Here is an 18,290-nt window from a genome sequence, read left to right on the forward strand (position 1 = left end):
GCCCCAACCAGGGCCTTCCCCATGGTCTCTAGTGGTAATATGAGCCACGGGTATCAACACTGCCCTCTAACTCTGCGTGGCTAAGAGACCTAGATATGGCCCTCAGTGGCAACCACAAGCTGAGACTTCATTCAACATGCCCTCTGGTGGTGGGGCTGGCTACTCAGAACAGGCTCCTCCTTTCCACCCTAGAGCCTCCAGTTCCATCTTTCGTCAAAACGCTCAAACTGTTCCACTTGTCTTTCTCTCCCAACTGTCTACCATAGAGTTGCATATTATAGTGGCTCCTGCTGCAGGTGGGCCACTAGGCTGGGAGGCATACTGGCGGGCCTCTAGGGGTCCATACCCTGCCCATGTAGCATGGTGATGGTGGGTCTCTAGGGAACTCCTTGGAGTAACACTGCCCTCCATGTTGGGAAAGGTAGGAAAAGATGGAGAAAGGAAGGAAAAGTTGGAGAAAGGAGAAGTCATGAAGGGCAGACAGGGAAGCCAGACTAGTACTCAAAATAGGTTTTTTTTGTACAGATAAAATAAAGACGGCACACTGACCTACATTCAACTAAGTGTCTGGTTGAGATGGACAGTGAGGCAGTGTCCTCTCCAAAACACGCCTCTCCTAGAAGGCAGATGACTCAGCACTCCTGGAAGCTATTTTACAGGTTCCTATTCTTCTGCCATTAGTTTATATCATCTTATGTCAGGTAGATAAGGCTTCCTTCCAGTTACTCTCTATCCCCCAAACAGGTGCAGTTGGGAAGGGCTTAATCCACAGTAACTCTTTGCTGTTGGGCACAGACAAAGACTGAGAGACCCTGAGGCAGTAGGTATGCTTCGATCTGTAACTTTTACAATAAGCCCCGGTAAATGACTAATTCTTACAGCTGAAGGGCTGCTTAATAGAATTACCAAATTGGTGCTACTAGCCATTGCTCATGCTGAGCCGCATCCTAAAAGCATCCAGAGACGTTATGGAATAAAGCAAAGAGATCAGGGAGTGCCCTGAACCTGTCTATTATAAAATAATGAGTTCTGTTCTCCAAATGGACAACAACTTCGCCTGGGTTGAGAAGGTCTGGAGAACACAGCACGTCCCCGAGGCTCTTCTGGCTCTCGAAGAAAACAGTAACAGCTAAGGGAGGAAGAATGGTTTCTTTCCAATGAGCAACATTTATAGCAAGGGCTACCCAGACAGGAAGGATGGCATCTAGATGGCCTCAGACCCCCCTGACTCTCTTACCCTCACCGTTTTGTGGCCGTAGTTCTGAGCCATACACAATGCTTAGCCCGGAGCAACACAAGTATGTTATCTGGCACAAGTATGTGAACTCGAATCTCCCTTTGCACAATTCATCAGTCTTTTAACACCCATAAAGTGAATCCTTCTGAGGGATTTGCAGCTTAATTTCATGGGAGGGAAATAGGTTCTGCTAATAAACCCACAGGAATGATAATCGCCAGAAAAAGCTAGATTCTTTAAATTCATTTATGAAATGTCAATATGTAAAGACAATGGCTAATAATTCCAATAAGTTCCCTGTAAATGTGAAAATATTCTATTTTTAATATGTCTTTTCCTTTTTAAAATATTAAACTACGAGAAGTTATAATTTGCCAGAAGTTTCTGCCAAGCCATTTTTTTCTTCTTTAGGAACACAGAGTCCTTAGTTCACATACAGCAACGGGGAAACTGAAAACATGGAGCTTATAAGGCATAAATAGACATTTGATTTTAGTCACTAACTTCCCCCAAACCTATACAGATTGTGGGGAAACTTATTCATAGACATTATGAGACACATGCTTATTATCTGGCATGGTATCTGATGATATTTTGTCAATAACCTTGATTTCTTTGGAGCTTCTAAAAACTATGACTCTCATAAGGCATTAAAAATGTTTAAAGCCATATGTCTTATGGGTCAATATACTGAGTGTGCTTTACTGATATATTTATGTATTATATAAGGTCATTGGTTCAGAGGGCCACTCTTTTATGTTGGCTTTATTTACATGTGAACTTTTTCCCCAAGTGATACAGGGAAATGGGTACCATATGTTTCTCAGCTGTTTTATTCTGACAGGAGCCATTAAGAACTCTCTATGTAAATGAATTCTATCTGTGTTTTGTAAAAACACTTCTTTCCCCAGAAAGGTCTAGAAACTGAAGGAAAAGTGTCAACATTTGGGCATGTTGTCTTTTCCCTCATTCAAGCCTATGGCTGTTTTGCAGGCTTAGGGTGAAGTCTGTGCCTGCTAGGCTTGACCTCCAAGGAGGAAAAAAAACTGCTTATGAAAATGGTACCAATGGGTTTCATTAGAATGCTCAAACTTGTTGCTATGTCACATATTTGGATGAGTAGAAATGCAACAAACAAAAGACAAACAGCCGTCTACTTCTACACTGAATAAATACACAGCATACAAAAAAAGATTATTAATGGCAGGCAAGATTTTTCCTTTCAATTCTTTAAGATTACCAACAAAATTACTTTATTGTTGTCTTGCTCCAGTAACAGCACAACATTCTTGTCATACATGGGAACAAATTTCATAGTAGCAATGGCCACTTGGAGGACTTTTGAGGCTAGATTTCTTCTCTAGAAATTATGCACAAATACTTGATACGTGAACATAATTTAAATCCCTGGAACTTTTTATCTCAGTCTTTATAAGTCCTACAAGAACAATATCTGTGTTTAATGTATCTCTCTAGCCTTCCGAACTCCCAGCAAATTGCTTACCTAAGTAGGTTTTTAATGATGTTTTGCTCTTAAATGTGTTCCCTTTTAACACCCTAGGGCAGTAAAGATGCCTAGGATACCTTCAATGTGTTGACCTGATAGAATCACAAATTTTCTGAAACCATCAGCAGTGAGGTAAATGTTTATGACAGTGATTTATAGACAGAACGGTCTCCTATAATCTAGCTGGCATTTGCGATGCTGTGAGCACCAGCAAGAAAATTTCAGTTACCCCATAACCATCAATAGCCAGACACTTGCCCAACAAGAATTAGCATGGATCTAGAGATAGACAAGGCTCCCTGGGTGGCTTAGCATCCTAACTTGCTCCACCTCTCTCTGGCTCCCCTCTCCTCCTTCCTCAACCATTCCCTCTCAATCTTCTTGATCATGCCTCAAGCAACCACAGGTCATTTATGTAGTCTATCGAGTCATTCACCCCCATTGCCTATTAGTTTCTTCCCTTGACCTCCCTCAACATTCCTCTGAAAACATCTTGTGGCTCTTTGCTAAATGCCTCTTAAATCTGGGCCCTTCCTTTTGTGCACCCTCATTGGACTACACTAGAATCTTTTCCCACAACCACCACCAACTAGTTTCTTTTCTCTCCTTGGTCTCTCTCTTTAGCCCAGTTAGTTCCTCCTTGGGTGAGATCAAATTTGTCAAATTAGCTGCCAAGTCTTAGGTGTCCCATAGTTCCTAAGATGATATTGCCCTGGGTATGGAATGCACACCCCACTGTGTCAGACACACCCCAGGACTCATGATAAACACACTTCACTCACAGTATAAGAGAACTATTCAGTGTTCAGCCTTCTTTCTCCTCCTCTTCATTCATTTAAGGACTCTTACTTTGGTGCTTGAATTTAATTTCTTCCCAAAATATAGAATATCCCTTCATAACCTGACTACAGGCTTCAGGGCCAGTGGCTTTCACAAGCAATCAATTAACAGGAGGATTTTGGATATACACATGATGTAATATGTCACTTAAGTTATGAGGTTTGTGGACACTGGCTTCTTTGTTCAGCAAAATCTTCAGCATGACATGCAATAGTTTTCTTTTTATTCACTTTATAATTTACCTTCTTTTCTCAGCATTCATGATTCCCACACCCCTGCCTCTCCTCTCTCCTCTAATGTTAAATCAACTCTTTCTGGATACATGGCTATCTACGATTGTTCTTGTCTTTGGGCCTATTCTGCCTTTCCTATAAAGCCTTTGCTGTGGTCCCCGCCTGAAACTCATGCTCATCCCCCAGGAGAGAGCCACTTCTGATTACTCTCCCGGGGTCAGGAGTGGGCTGAGTATTGGGGGTGGGGTGGGGATAGCTGCTCTTTGCTTCTCAGTTCCCAGGTAATTCTTGACCGCAGGGAGTCTGTAGCCTCACTTTGTCCTGAGGATACTTCAAGGACACGGATTCCTCAAGAAGCTCCTTTTGTTTGTAACCAGCTCACTGTCCAGCAAAGTTCCTCAAAGGCAATGGGGTTTGGTGACTTAATCTTTCCATGAGTGAGTGAAGAGAAGGGGGAAAGCCAGAATGCATTGAGCCAAATATTATATACATAATATATATTATAAGAAATATATTATATTTTATATATATATTACTAGAAATACATTATACACACACACACACATATATATATATATTACAAGAAATAAGTTTTGTTTTAATGAGTCCATTTTTTTTTTAAACTGAGGTGAAGTTTGAAAGATAGTCATTGAAGTGGCTCAGACAACTAGAACATATACTGGCACAGTAATGTACTTTAATGCACTCTTAAGAAGTTCTTGTTGGGTGATGGTGGTAGTGGCACCTTTAATCCCAGCACTCAGGAGGCAGAGGCTGGCATATCTATGAGTTTAAGGCTGTTCTGGCCTACAGAGTGAGCTCCAGGACAGCCAGGGCTACACAGAGAAACCTTGGCTAGAACTCCCCCCACCCGCAAAAAAGTTCTTTACTTGAATTTCCTCATCTGGAAAATAACAAGGTTAGATAATATCATTGGTAAGATCTGATCCACTCTAAATATCTCTGATGATGGAGAATGTGTACAAATAGCAGGGTTCTTTATTCTGACTCACAATGAAACACTATAATTCTTTTGGATTCATGCATTTTACCAGATCTTCCTAAATTTATAATTATGAGGCCGAAACGATTGCTGACACATAATTCTCTGGCTCCCAGGCTTGATAAATTGTTTTCTTTAAGAAGATAATGGACAGTTTGCTGTTGCCATGGTAGGCCCAACTTCTAAGACTAAACATCAATGTTGGCTCCTAAAAATGCCCATTTTATTTTAGTTCTAAATATGGAGACCTGTGTCCATATTAGAAAATAAGCATGTGACAGTGAGAAGAGAAAGAAAGAATTATGTCAAGTGAAATGGATTCTACTTTCCACGAGAAGCAATCTGGTCAAATTTATCTTAATTTCTTTAAGTGTAAATATCAAACTACATGTCCATAGCAGCCATAATGTGGGCTGCTTTATGTGTTCTCCAGATTTCCATTTCCTTTATTTTAATCTTTTTTTAAAATATAGGGTCTCATGCAGCCCAGGCGGTCCTTGCACTTGCTATGTAGCCAAGGATACATAGTATGTATCCTTTTACTTCTGATCCCACTGCCTTCACATCTTGAATGCTGAAATGATAAGTCACCAAAATGTTCAGTATATGATGCTGGGGATCAAACCCGGGGCTTGGTACATTCTTGACAAGCACATTTCTAGCTCTGCCCATTTTCCTTTTGCCTCACCTCAGATGGAGGGAAATTATGAACAACTGGTATTATTAATGCTGGAGGTATGAGTTTCCTTGCCAGTGGTCAAGTTAGGGTGGTGGTCTGTAGCAGACCCATGACACACAAGCACCCCAGGATCTCTAAGAAGTGATGACAGGTGGCTCCTATTACCTCTAGACCATAGGAAGAAGGGTGTGAACCCTAGAGGGAAGTACTTGCTGGGGTGATCTGTGCTGCCCTACGGATTAGTCTGAAACCTGATCCCAGGGGTGGCTGAGTGAACTCTGGCCTCAGAGAATTGTGTCAAGACTTTATGCCGGAAAGAGTGGTGTGCGTAAAGGGAACACATGCTTCTGGAATGTTCAGTGGGGCTGCTAGCTCATCCTTTTCACAGACATCATGAACCCTTGGCTGAGGGTATCCTGAGGTTGAAGGGGAAGTGCGTATGACTTCATCCCTATAAATATTCCACTCATGGATCTATTCACATTAGGCTGTTCACATGCTGCAAGGAAAATGTCATCGATTTAGGTTTTCAACCTTCTGGCTTTAAAAGGCTACTGATACCAAGCAGCTGTTATTGAACATGTCAGGGTCATGGTTTATTATGCTCAGCTCTGTCCACAGCTATGCAGACTTTCTCAGATAACTCAGTAGACTATCTCTGCATGTTTCTTTGTTCTGAGAAAACACAGTGAATCACTCAAGTCCCACGAGCCTGGATAGAAGAGATACATCTTTACCAAAGAGGCATAGTCTATCATGAAGTCAGACTCAATATTTGGACAAGTTTAAATCTTTAGGCTTCAAAAGTATAGTTTCCACAGAATGGTAATTGGTAGGCCTGAAGAAAAGAGACACTTTTCAGAGTTATTCTGTTATGCAAAAGTATGCTGTTCTTCATCATGGCATTAGTATAAAACTTTGTGAGTGGATTAAGTTTTGTTTTCACTCCTGGTACATTTACTAGGTTCCTTCTCTCTCTCTCCCCCTCTTTCATTCACTCTGTGGAACTGTACAGAGAGACACAGCAGAAGGCTGTGAAAAGGCTCATCAAGCTGAGCCACTTCAAAAAGACAGCCCTGGAGTAACCCGAACATGCTTTCTACATGTGCACACACTAACCTCTTCTAACTGAAGGTGGCGATGTTTTACAGTGCTGGTCCAGAGCAAGGACAAAACAGGGAGTTATGGCTACTCCTAGGTAAGAGAGACAAGGGCAGACAGAGCAGGCAACTGGGTAAGGTAGGTAGGTAGATAGGGGAGTGTGTGTGTGTGTGTGTGTGTGTGTGTGTGTGTGTGCACAAGCACACGAGTTCTCATTTAGAAACTAGCAATGTCAGTATGTACTTCACAGACATTATTCTAACAAGTGCAAGGAGATGAAAATGTGTTTTCTGGATTCCACAAAATGTTACCTTCATTGGGATTTTCCTCTGCCTCGAACACTTTTAGACTGCCAATACATTCATGTCAGATTGTCTGTATTTTTGAGTACATGATTTCATCAGATATCTTTTCATAACAGGTCATGAAGATGGACGGGCAATTCCTATGCATTCTCACTTGAAAATAAATGGGAACTCGGGGAATTCTGTGGAAAATAATGTAATTCTGATTTCCCAATCAGGAAGAAAGTTGCTTGACTCTAACTTTCCATAGCACCAGAGGACCATTCCATCAAAACTCAAACTACTCCCTAGACAGACAATTCACCATCTCTCTAGTTGGGTTACTTGTAGGTCATAGAATCCCAGCAATCAATGGCAAAGCATGTTTGGTGTCACTTAAGAGTCCTTTTAGCTAAAATCCCAACATTAGCTCTTTCTACATTTGGGAAGCCCCGCAGTATCAAACTACAGTTTGGGAACAGAATTTGGGAAATGGTTTTCAGTAACTCTTCTAAAGACAGATGAGCAGACTCTCTATCTTGTTTATTATTGGGAGTATTAAACATAAATTTAGATTTATCTCACCACTGAGATTCTATTTACACAGCTGCCTTTTCATTCTTGGCTAAAGCTGTTATCTCTTTGGAATGTGATCAAGAGATGCAAGGACATGGTAAAGGGTGTTCAGGCCTGTGACAGGCAGTCGGTGACAGACAGAGTGCTAAGGTGTCCTTCTTTCCAGACCTGTTATTAAGTAAGCATTTGCTAAGTGTCTTCTGTGCACAGTATTCCTTTATCCTCCCTGCAGGGGAGAATGAAATAGCTACAACCTTCTCCAGACAGTAATAATGCCAGAGTAGAGAAGAATAAAATGTAACAAAAGGTAAGTGCTTTTTATGGAAATAAGCCAGGGCATGAGGGCATAGAACAGATGAGAAAACCCATCTAGGAGGGAATATTTAGAACCAAAGCAGAGTAGAAAAAGCCAAATATGTGAGAATGGGGAAGTAAGAGAGAATAGATAATTTGTGACTGGGTAGAGAATAGCACATTTGCAGAGACCTAAAGCAGCAGAGGATCTGACAGGTTCCATATCTCTCATTGCTGAAGCAGAAAGAGCCACGGTGAATGACTGGAGATGAAAACGAGGAAGTGCATTTGGGGTCCATTAGTGCCCTTTAATAAGGAGGCCTATATCCCCATAACCTAATAGCCTCCCCTGACATTCTACCTCTATATAATACTGCTTTTTAACGTTACATACCCCCTCCCCTATAATGTCTTAAGTTTATGATTTGTAGACCTGAATTTTCAGCTATCATCCACTGAAGGTAGCCCAGTTGGACAGTCCATGAAGCATAAAGACATTCTTTGGACATAGAGGGCCCCAGGACTTATTGGGAGAATAAAGTGGGGAATAATGGAGAAAGAAAACTCTACCATCAGCAACATAGTGAGTTGTCTGGTAAGCCAAGAGCTATTTATGGTATTATGAGGTACATACCTAGAGGTGTGTGTGTGTGTGTGTGTGTGTGTGTGTGTGTGTGTTCTTCTTAGAAACATGCTGTAAATCAAGAATTTTTAAATTCATTTTAAAATTCTATGAGACATCTAATATAGATACCGAGCGGGTTGTTGGAAAGGAAGCTGAAAATTAAGGGTAGCAGGTAGAGAGAATCTGAAATCAAGGATAGGAGCAGACTGGGAGACAGAAAGGATAGATGGTGACTCTAGTGAATATTTAGTCACACTTGGCCATTGACAGTTAAGTAAAGGATTTCTAAAGGAGAATAAAGGGCTGTTGACATATTAGGAAGGAAACCAGGAGGGAGGTGGCATTGGCCAATTGGTTCAAATACTTCCATGAGGCAAGAGTGATGAGATTATAAAAGTGTCCATAGATTTCATGGGAGGAAGCAATGATGATCTCTAGTGAGGCAACTCATACTGGAGATGCTCAAAGCTAATGGATGTAGAGAACGAGAGGCGTGGTTTTCCCATAACTCTTTGCTGGGATTAAAGGCGTGCACTACCACTGCCCGGCTCCCATAACTCTTTAAAGCAGGCTGATTTCAAGGGCTGTTGGGACTGCAGAATGAGATCAGGTCAGCTTGCATGATTTAGAGTTTTACTCAAAATATAAAGGAAAGGAGGGTTGGCTAAAAGCCAGTGGCAGAGCCAGACCTATCATGTGGAAGATCCTGCCTTCACTCCTCAGCACTGCTACGTGCCATCCCCGCATTTACACACACAAAGGGAGAAGAAAGGAGGAATCCTCAGAAATTTCAAGAGGAGAGAAAGTATAGGGAGCTAGGACATAATCTGGTTTGTGGTGGGAGGTGCCGGTATAATTCAGACCTACACTGTCTCATCTGGAAATTTGGTTAGGAAGTACTTAATAAGTAGTTGGCATGTGTCTAAATGGTAATAGTTTTAAGACATTGAGTTAAACAAAACATTGTTATATTAGCCCATCTGTTTAGTGCTATGTAATCCATGGGGCTACTAGAAAAAAATCAAGTTACATATGTGGCTCATTTTATATTTCTACTGCATATTAATGGTCTAGGGAGTCGGACCCAAGGCTCCCTTGTTGGTGAAAGGAGAAACCCTGTGAAGGAGCCTGATACATTTGATTGACTGATGTGGTAAGAAAGCTGAATGCTGGAGGAGTGGCATCAGGGGAGCATGCTGGTCCAGTCGCAAATTCCTCTAGGTCTCCCATGGCCACAGAAAAATTCCCATTGTATAGCTCATGACCAAGGGGGTGACACACATGAGAGATAAGGAATTTTTGAGGAGACGGTTGTGTCCAATTAAGAACAATGGGTTGGATTCCAAGTGTCTCAGGTGAACGATTCTTAAATTTGAATGCATGAGTACATAGCTTGGGACCAAGTTTGTAAACTATAGGTTTACAGAACCTGGGTGTGGGGTGAGGCTTTGGGAGCCTGCGCAGACTCAACACTAGGTGATGCTTCAAGTACTTGTGTTGGTCCTGTACCACGCTAAGAGGATATGGCCAAGCAGGGCAGATGCCAAGAGTGGTCAGCCCTTCAACTATGAGATTCTGGGATTGAACTACCTGAATAACTTGCTAGATGACTGCATCTCTCTCTCTCCTCTTCCGTCTGCCTCAGGGAAGGAAGCCTCAGAGCTTCACATATCCCAGGCTTGCTTGAATCTCTGCTTCCCAAGTACTAACTAGCATCCCAAGCTTACACTATATTTTGGTATATTTTGCTTGGTATATTTTGCAAGGATAGAACCCAGAACTAAAAACATGCTGGGCAGGCACTCTACCAACTGAGTTATATTTCCATTTCCATCCTTACTCCCTTTTATGGGAGTAGCAGAGCAGAGGAAGTATGCAGACACGATTGAGATGGGAAGACAGACAGCATCTAACACTGGACAGAAGAGTAGACGCTCAGGATGCCAGAGATGTGCTGAAGCTTACGAAGAACATCTCCCAACACACACAGTTTTGCACTGGGTTAGGAAGGTGAACTGGAAAGAAAGTCTCTGCAGGGCCACACTCTTTTTTTTTTTTTCGGTTTAAACATTATTTCTGTTTTTATAATTTTCTTTATTTACTTTTCAACTGTTATCTCCTTTCCTGGTTTCCCCTCTGCAAACCTCCTATCTCATCCCCCCACACCCTGCTCACTAACCCACTCACTCCCACTTCCCTGCCCTGGCATTCCCCTACACTGGGGCGTCAAGCCTTCACAGGACCAAGAGCCTTGTCCTTCCACTGATGTCAGACAAGGCCATTCTCTGCTACATATGCAGCTGGAGCCATGGGTCCCTCCATGTGTACTCTTTGGTTGGTGGTTTAGTCCCTGGGAGCTCTGGGGGTACTGGTTGGTTCATATTATTGTTCTTCCTATGGGGCTGCAAACCCCTTCAACTCCGTGGGTCCTTTTTCTAGCTCCTCCATTGGGGACCCTGTGCTCAGTCTAATGGTTGGCTGAGAGCCTCCCCTCTGTATTTGTCAGGTACTGGCGGGCCTTTCAGGAGACAGCTAAATCAGGCTCCTGTTAGCAAGCACAGTTGCTGGCATCCACAATAGTGTCTGGGTTTTGTGACTGTGTATGGGATGGATCCCCAGGTGGGGCAGTCTCTGGATAGGTCCACACTCTTTTAAGAGGATTTCTGCATGTGCACAGCCTGTCCTGCCTGTGCTTTAGTTCCTGCCCCTCCCTGCCTGCCCAGTGATTTTCTTTGTCCCTCTGCTTTCCTGTCCTTCCTTGATGCTTATGTCCCTGCATTCATTTCTACCAAGAATTTCCTCTAATGACCAGTGTGGTAGATAAGAGGTCCTTAGACTCCAATAAAAATAAACTAAGTGATTTGGACAGTGTGGGCAGCTCCACTTTTACAGGGACATTCTGTGGTCCACTCACAACGTTGGCATGCATGTAAACTCTGTAGCAACAAAAAAAGCATCAGGTGAAATTGTCCTTATAATACAATCGTGGAAAAGAGTCTGAGGGAAAAAAACTTGAAAAAATACATTTGCTTTAATGGCACGGTTAATTGTAGTTTTATTTAATTTTCATGTCTTAAAATGACATCATATCATGTTTATAATTTTATATTTGTGATTATAAATAGTTAGTTTATAATTATACTATTATTATACTATGATTAAAGGAAGAAAAATCTTTGTTTTTTTTGTTTATTTATTTAAAGAATTTTGGCTGGGCGTTGGCTGCAGCAGCTGAGCACGCCTTTAATCCCTGCACTTGGGAGGCAGAGGCAGATGGATTTCTGAGTTCAAGGCCAGCCTGGTCTACAGAGTGAGCTCCTGGACAGCCAGGGCTACTCAGAGAAACCCTGTCTCAAACTCCTCCCCCCAAAAAAGAGTTTCACTGTGAAGCCCAGGGTGACTCTAAAGTCACCTCAGCCTCCTGCATTCTTGAATCATAACTCTGTTTTGCTAAAACAATTATTTGAGATGAAGAACACTCACTTGCTTACAAAGTTCTACTGTTGTTAATAAGCTGAGATTTAAAAAAAATATTTTGAGCTGTTACATATGAAAGTGTGTGTCTGTGGGGAGGGTATGTGCGTATGAGTACAGTTACCCACTGGAGGCCAAAAGAGGGCATCAAATCCATGAGCCTCTCTGAGCATCCCAAAGTGGAGTCTGGGCACTGATCTCAGATCCTTGGCAAGAGAAGTCCTTGTTCTTAACCACCAAGCCATCATTCCAGCCCCCAACATGATTTTTTTTTTTGATTGAGAGTTTAGAAAATCCATTCCTCTGTTCTTTGGAGTCTATTTTATGTGACATCATGGGAAATGGATTAATCTGCAGGCTTTTTAAAATTAAAACTGCCAAGCTAACTTTCACTTTCATGCCTGTAGCATTAAACCTTAATATAAATTGAAAACAGGAGGTTTATATATTTAGCAACATTAACTATGTCATAGCAATGTTTACAGGATACATTTGATGCCAATTTATTATTTTAGGTGATGGCTAAATTCCTTGAAAATCTTCAAACACCACGTGAGTGTTTGTTTTCGTAGCCTCAGGATTTGTCACAAATTTTTGCAGAAACAGGTTCTAAAAATATAGCAAATTTGCAATGCTTTTAAATAGATACAAATGGCTTTTACAAAAAACCAAGTTTTGGAAAGAAGAGTTTCTTTTATTCTATGTCATGCAAGTGACAGTTCATATTATCTGACCGTTGGAAGTCTTTCAGAACCTATTTTTTCAGAGTTATTGGATGCATTTTTATCACTGTTGCATAACCAAGGTTTCTAATCTGAGTGCATATATGTTCCCAGATGCAAAGCTGAATTAGTATTTATTTGCCTTTCTGCACAAGGAAAATGTACAGTGAGATTAGTAGATACATATTTTGAACGAATCGTAGGACATTTGCAGCAGCATGGATATGAAACAAATGTGTATTGGATATCTAATTAACTTAAAGAAAACTCCAAGTCAATGAAATTGGATATTTTTTGAATACCATATGTTGTCATTATGCACTTCTAGGCTCATTTGAAGACAGCCGTAGCACTAGCACTCGCTGCCCTGGAGTCACAGATATTACGCAAACGTTCCACAAATTACTTCCCTTATTAGATGTGAACATTTCACACACAACTTCCCCTGCCGCTAGCCCTTGCCTTACACGACTTGCTATCCAAGGTTCCTTGAGCTAAATTACGCCTCCGTTGACTCAGATTCTTGGGGTCTCCAGAGACAGGGGAGCTGGTTTCAGAGTCATTTGCTGACTCAAGGATTTGGGGCAAATTATTAATTACAAGTCTCTTTCCTCGTCGATAGAATGGTCCTCATACTGGTCGTTCCTTAGAATTATTTTGTGGAGAAGATAAATGTGTACCATAGATTTGGTACAATGCCTGGAATCAGGCATCTCTAAGGAATAACTCAGAAACCTTAGTAGCGCCTCCTGACTCCACCCTGCCGCAGGTAGAATATCTCCTTGAGCTTCCCACTCCTCATTTGTGTCCTCCCTACCTCCTGCTTTTCTTCACACTTTCTTCTTTTTAAACTCCCCTGTCTCACAAAAAATCGAAGCCAAGCCATCGTGCAGTGCAGTGAATGAATAATATATAATTTGTTATCCGTGTTCAGTAAGAATTGAGTCCTTAGCTAAGAGAAGAACATTCTGGGGTGAACTCTAAGGTTGTGATGCGTCAGTAGAAGGTGTTAAAACACAGCTCAGAAGCCTATGACAGCCTCACTGTGGCACTCGCCAGATTACAGTACACAGTGCAAGCCCGCCCAGGTGCAGGGATAGAGGGAGACGAGGCTTAGGTCCTATGTCTGTTGAGTGCTTTAAAGGCGATATCCAGGGCTACCATTAAGCCCAGCAGAACACTCAAAACAAAAAACAAACAAACAAACAAACAAACATAAAAGCGGAAGTGCTTAGGTCTGGCTGAAAAATAAGAAATAAACACAACTAAAATATAGAAAGCTCCGAACTCTGAAGCACTTCTGGTCCCAGGCCATTTGTGTAAATGATGGTCAGTCTGTGAGAGGATTTTACAAAATCTGGAATCCTGCTATTCTGTAAACGGTGCTCCCCAGGGAGTCTGGCCTCACCCTCTCCTATCCTCTCCAGCTGTTTGTTAGTTTGATCACCATTTAGCAGCCACACTGGTTTTCTTCCCTTCAAGGACTGAGCTTGGCTCATTCCTTCCTTTTCAGCGCTCTTTGCTGGGTCCCTCTGAGAATTGGTCTCAATTGTCAAGTTGGTGTCACTTAGGATAATCTGGAAACCAGTCTTTGGCTCGCCAGTGAGGGAGTTTCCATGTTTGGTTAATTAAGGTGGGAACAGTCATTGTAACTGCGGGTGACCCCAGGCCCCGGGGCTAGGTATCCAGAACGAATGAAAACGAGCAGCCAAGTTGCCCACCCACAGCCATTTCTCCCTACTTCCTGTTGGCGGACATCACGTGATCGGCTGCCCTGACTTCCGTGTAATGGTGGACTGTGCACTCAAACTGAGAACCAAAATACCCAACCACCTGAAGTTGTCAAGTATTTTGTCTCAGCAATAAGGGAAGCAATTAGCCTACTCCCAGGGCTCCTAAACACTCTCCCCACATAAGCCCCACATGTTGTTCTATCAGAGTGGTTCTCAACCTTCCTAATGCTTCTACCCTTTAAGTCACTCATGCTGTGGTGACCCCCACCCATAAAACTATTTTGTTCTACTTCATAGTTGTAATTTTCCTGCTGTTATAAATCATAGTGTAAATATCTGATATACAGGATCTCTTATGTGACCCCTGTGAAAGGGTATTTAGACCCCAAAGTGGTTTTGACCTAAAGGTTGTGAGAATATTACATTGGCCCATGCTGTCGTTCTGTGATGCTCTTGCCTGTTTGTGCTGTTGTATGTTTGTGTGTCCTCTGATCCTCTGCCTATCACCCCATCCAGATATAAGCTTGGAGAGCACAGGGACTTCTGTATTGTTTTTTGTTTTTTGTTTGTTTGTTTGTTTGTTTGTTTGTCATGCTCTCAGTGCTTGGATCAAAGAACACTCAGCATGAATTGATGACTAAACTAACACAAGGACAAATGAGAATATTTGCTGAAGGACTTAACACAGAGATAGATGTGAAAGACCTGACAATCTTTCCCGAATAGAAAATGCCTAGTAAATTCAACTAATGTTAAGAGAAATACAGAGTTTGTTTCAAATGACAGAAGTTTTAGGAAGACTTTTCCAGGGGAATGCTCCATTCCAAAGACTATGTAGACTTTTCTTAGTGGCCATGGTAATTTCTGCTGCTACCTGTTTGAAAAGGTAGATATTTGCTAGCATTTTCAAATAAACTTCTTCGTGGTTGACAAAAGAAAGACCAAGTGGAAGGATTAGTTCTACATGTGGCTATTGAGAAATGACTAAGAAAGTCTCCATCTTTTACAAACTTGGTCTGGAAACTTTACCGAGTGTTGAAAGTCCACAGATAAGCTTATAGTTATCAGGGATAGGCTTATAGTTACAGCGGTGATGTGCACCCGTGGACTTGTCCTTTTCTTCTTTTGCTAGGATTATTCTTTGCCTATTAGAATTTGGATTCCATACCTCCCAGTGATCCTTCACATTGTATATGTGTGTGTTAGTGTGTGTGTGTGTGTGTGTGTGTGTGTGTGATCCCATCAAGAGGTCCTATCAGATCTAGTTATTGTTGACTGCCTGGAGCACTGGCTGGGCATTTGGTCCTGGTAAAGTCCAGAAGCCCATGCTGGGTGCATCTTCCACCACAGGAGGAAAGGGCTACAAGTCAAAGACCTGAGGAGGATGGAATAATGCAGACCTGGGATAAAATCTTCTGTTCTCAACTTGGTACGTCTAGCTATTTAAGAGAGAAGAGAAATTTACCATTTAGTAGGTGAGCATGCTGACTTGAAGCAATTTGGAAACATTAAGGTTCCACTGTTGCTTCTTGGTCCAGCTTCCTAAGAGGCAGCTTATGTCATGCAAGGGAAGACAGAATCTACAGACTGACTTCCTGGGGCGGGTCCAGTTCCAAAGCTTAAGCTCCCTGAGATTCTGAGCAAGGTATTTGTTCTGTCCTTAGACTTGCCCAACTATGACACGAACATCCTACCGTGTAAGTGCTTACAGTACCTCACATGTCATCAGCACTTAATTCAGCACCGCTGAAGGGTTTGTTTGCTCTTGATTGTCCCCTACTCCACACCTCCAGTTAAAGAATGAAAGAAAAATTTTCTGTCTGCAAAGTTCCTTCTGACAAAGTACAGGACTTGACCCTAAAAGCAGCCTGCCATGATTGGCAGCAATCTCTCCTTTGTTAACAGATGTCTATGTACAGGGTCAAGATTATGTACCTGACACATGGCTGAATTCTAACTGGAACCTAGCTAGGTCTTTGGACTCTGAGACTTGTCCTTTTATTCTTGCAGTGTGTAGCTCCGAGCACAATCATTTTTCATTTTTTAAACAAAATTATTGCTTTAAGGAGATAAATCCTTAAAGGCATTAGAGCAAAAAAAAAAAAAAATTCCCTGTCGAACTCAGCACAAACTTGTGTCTTTTTAAAAATAACGGTCTTTGCGCATTCTTTGAAAATTTTATTTATTTACAGAATATATTGAGATCATATCCATCCACCACTACCTCCCTTCAAACCCCACAATGCTCTTTCATCCCATCGCCTTAGAAGTTTATGTCTTCTCTTTTTCAATAGTTTAGAGCAAAATGAAAAATTTCATTTGAATTTAAAACCAACTCCTGTGATGTTTCTGACTCACTTTCATATATTACCAACATACACACACACACACACACATACAGAGAGAGAGAGAGAGAGAGAGAGAGAGAGAAATAAACAAACCCGTAAATGCATTATTGTTTGCTGTCTCTTCTAAGCAAAATGTCAAAGCAAAACAAATGCTACAGTGGAGAAAGTTAGTTTTCCAAGTCTTTTCAGTTAGAAATTCAGAATTCTAGTAGCTGTATTGGAAAGATACTTCTATTTATTTTTAAACATCATGTGCACAATTTAAGGATTATCTTAAGTCTCCTGCCAAACATGTTTCTCAAGCCTGGTGTTCCTAATAGGAGAGGTTCAGTTTGGCAAGGTTAATGGTGATGCCTTTGAGTAATTATGTAGAACAAAATAATGAACACCATTTCATAGTTTAATATCATTCTCATCAATATACTTTTTATTTTCATTTTTGCCCATCACAGAGAGAAAATCAGAGATGTTTAATTTGATTTACAGGGAGAAAAACAACACTAAATGTACTTTTTTCAGTTGGGCATGGGGTAAAGAGAAAAGGCCAGCCAGCTGGTTTCCATCTATCTGCCATAATTCTCTGTTTAGTTTACACTATTAAACTCCAGCGCCTCGCTTTCATCTTAACTGTTATAGTATGCCTTATTGCAGATTCTAGCATGTCGCATCCTGATAGGGTTTCAGACGTTGGCAAAGCACCATCCCTCAGACTGGTCATTGCCATATGTGCAGTAAATGCATCCAGCCCTTTTTCTCTGGCGCCTGCATCGTTATGTTTCGCCACCACTGCTTTCTTGAATTTTCAGCAAATCACTGTCAATACTACGGTTTGAAGATATCAAGAGGATCTGTGTCAGTCTGTACACAGCCAGGTCCTTGTTAGGACCTCCTGTTCCTGTAGATGACCCCACATCTGTTTGCAGAAGGTGCCAGGGAGGTACTTGGAGTAGAGAAACCATCAGGAGAAAGCAGCAGAATCTGAGAGCAACCAAAGCCAGGGCATCTGCTTCCCAGGGGCCTCTCAGCCCTGGGGGAACAGAGGAGAGAGGGGTCTGACCTACCTGATCTGTCTTCGTTTTGTGAGTCACATCTTCTGCACAGTGCTGGGATGGTCTTGAGAGATGTGACTGAATACTGAATGGGAAGAGAGAGGAGAGAGGGTGTAAAACAGATATTTTAAATAAAAGCATTCATTCAAATCATCAAAAAAAAAAAAAAAACAGAACACAAGGAATGAATGAGACTTGAGCAGAAGATGAACATTCAGGATGTGGACCTCATTGTAATCTGACAGTAGCCGAAGCTCTCCCTGCAAGCCTCATCAGACACAGGTTGGAAGGGAGCCTGGCTGCTCTTATTAATGGCCGGAGTGAGACACATCCAACAGATTGTGTCTCTCATCATTTCTAACTGATAGATGTCAGAATGACTGAATCTTGAGTATTTCCAGAAGATACTATTTGTTTCCTCAGCCCCCCCCAGAGTTAGCTATGGGAGAGGAAAGCCTGGAGGAGGAACTTTTGGCTGCCTCAACATCCAGGGTAAAGGAGACATGCCTGGGCTGGTGTGGACCACACTACGCAAAAATTCAAAGCTGGGGCTGGAGAGATGGATCAGTGGTTAAGGGCACTTAC

The 18,290-nt window shown here is 41.8% G+C and overlaps 1 protein-coding gene across 2 annotated transcripts in view; it reads right to left on the reverse strand.

The window, feature by feature from the left end:
- Sncaip (synuclein alpha interacting protein) overlaps positions 1-18,290 on the reverse strand; it is a 144,104-nt gene that overhangs the window by 42,409 nt on the left and 83,405 nt on the right. For both annotated transcript variants that reach the window (XM_052201394.1, XM_052201395.1), the window contains exon 3: positions 17,718-17,790. In XM_052201394.1, the coding sequence (XP_052057354.1) occupies positions 17,718-17,790 (73 nt within the window). The remainder of the gene's footprint in view (positions 1-17,717; positions 17,791-18,290) is intronic.

Source organism: Apodemus sylvaticus, chromosome 13 (genome assembly GCF_947179515.1).
Source record: "Apodemus sylvaticus chromosome 13, mApoSyl1.1, whole genome shotgun sequence".
Lineage (NCBI taxonomy): Eukaryota > Metazoa > Chordata > Mammalia > Rodentia > Muridae > Apodemus > Apodemus sylvaticus.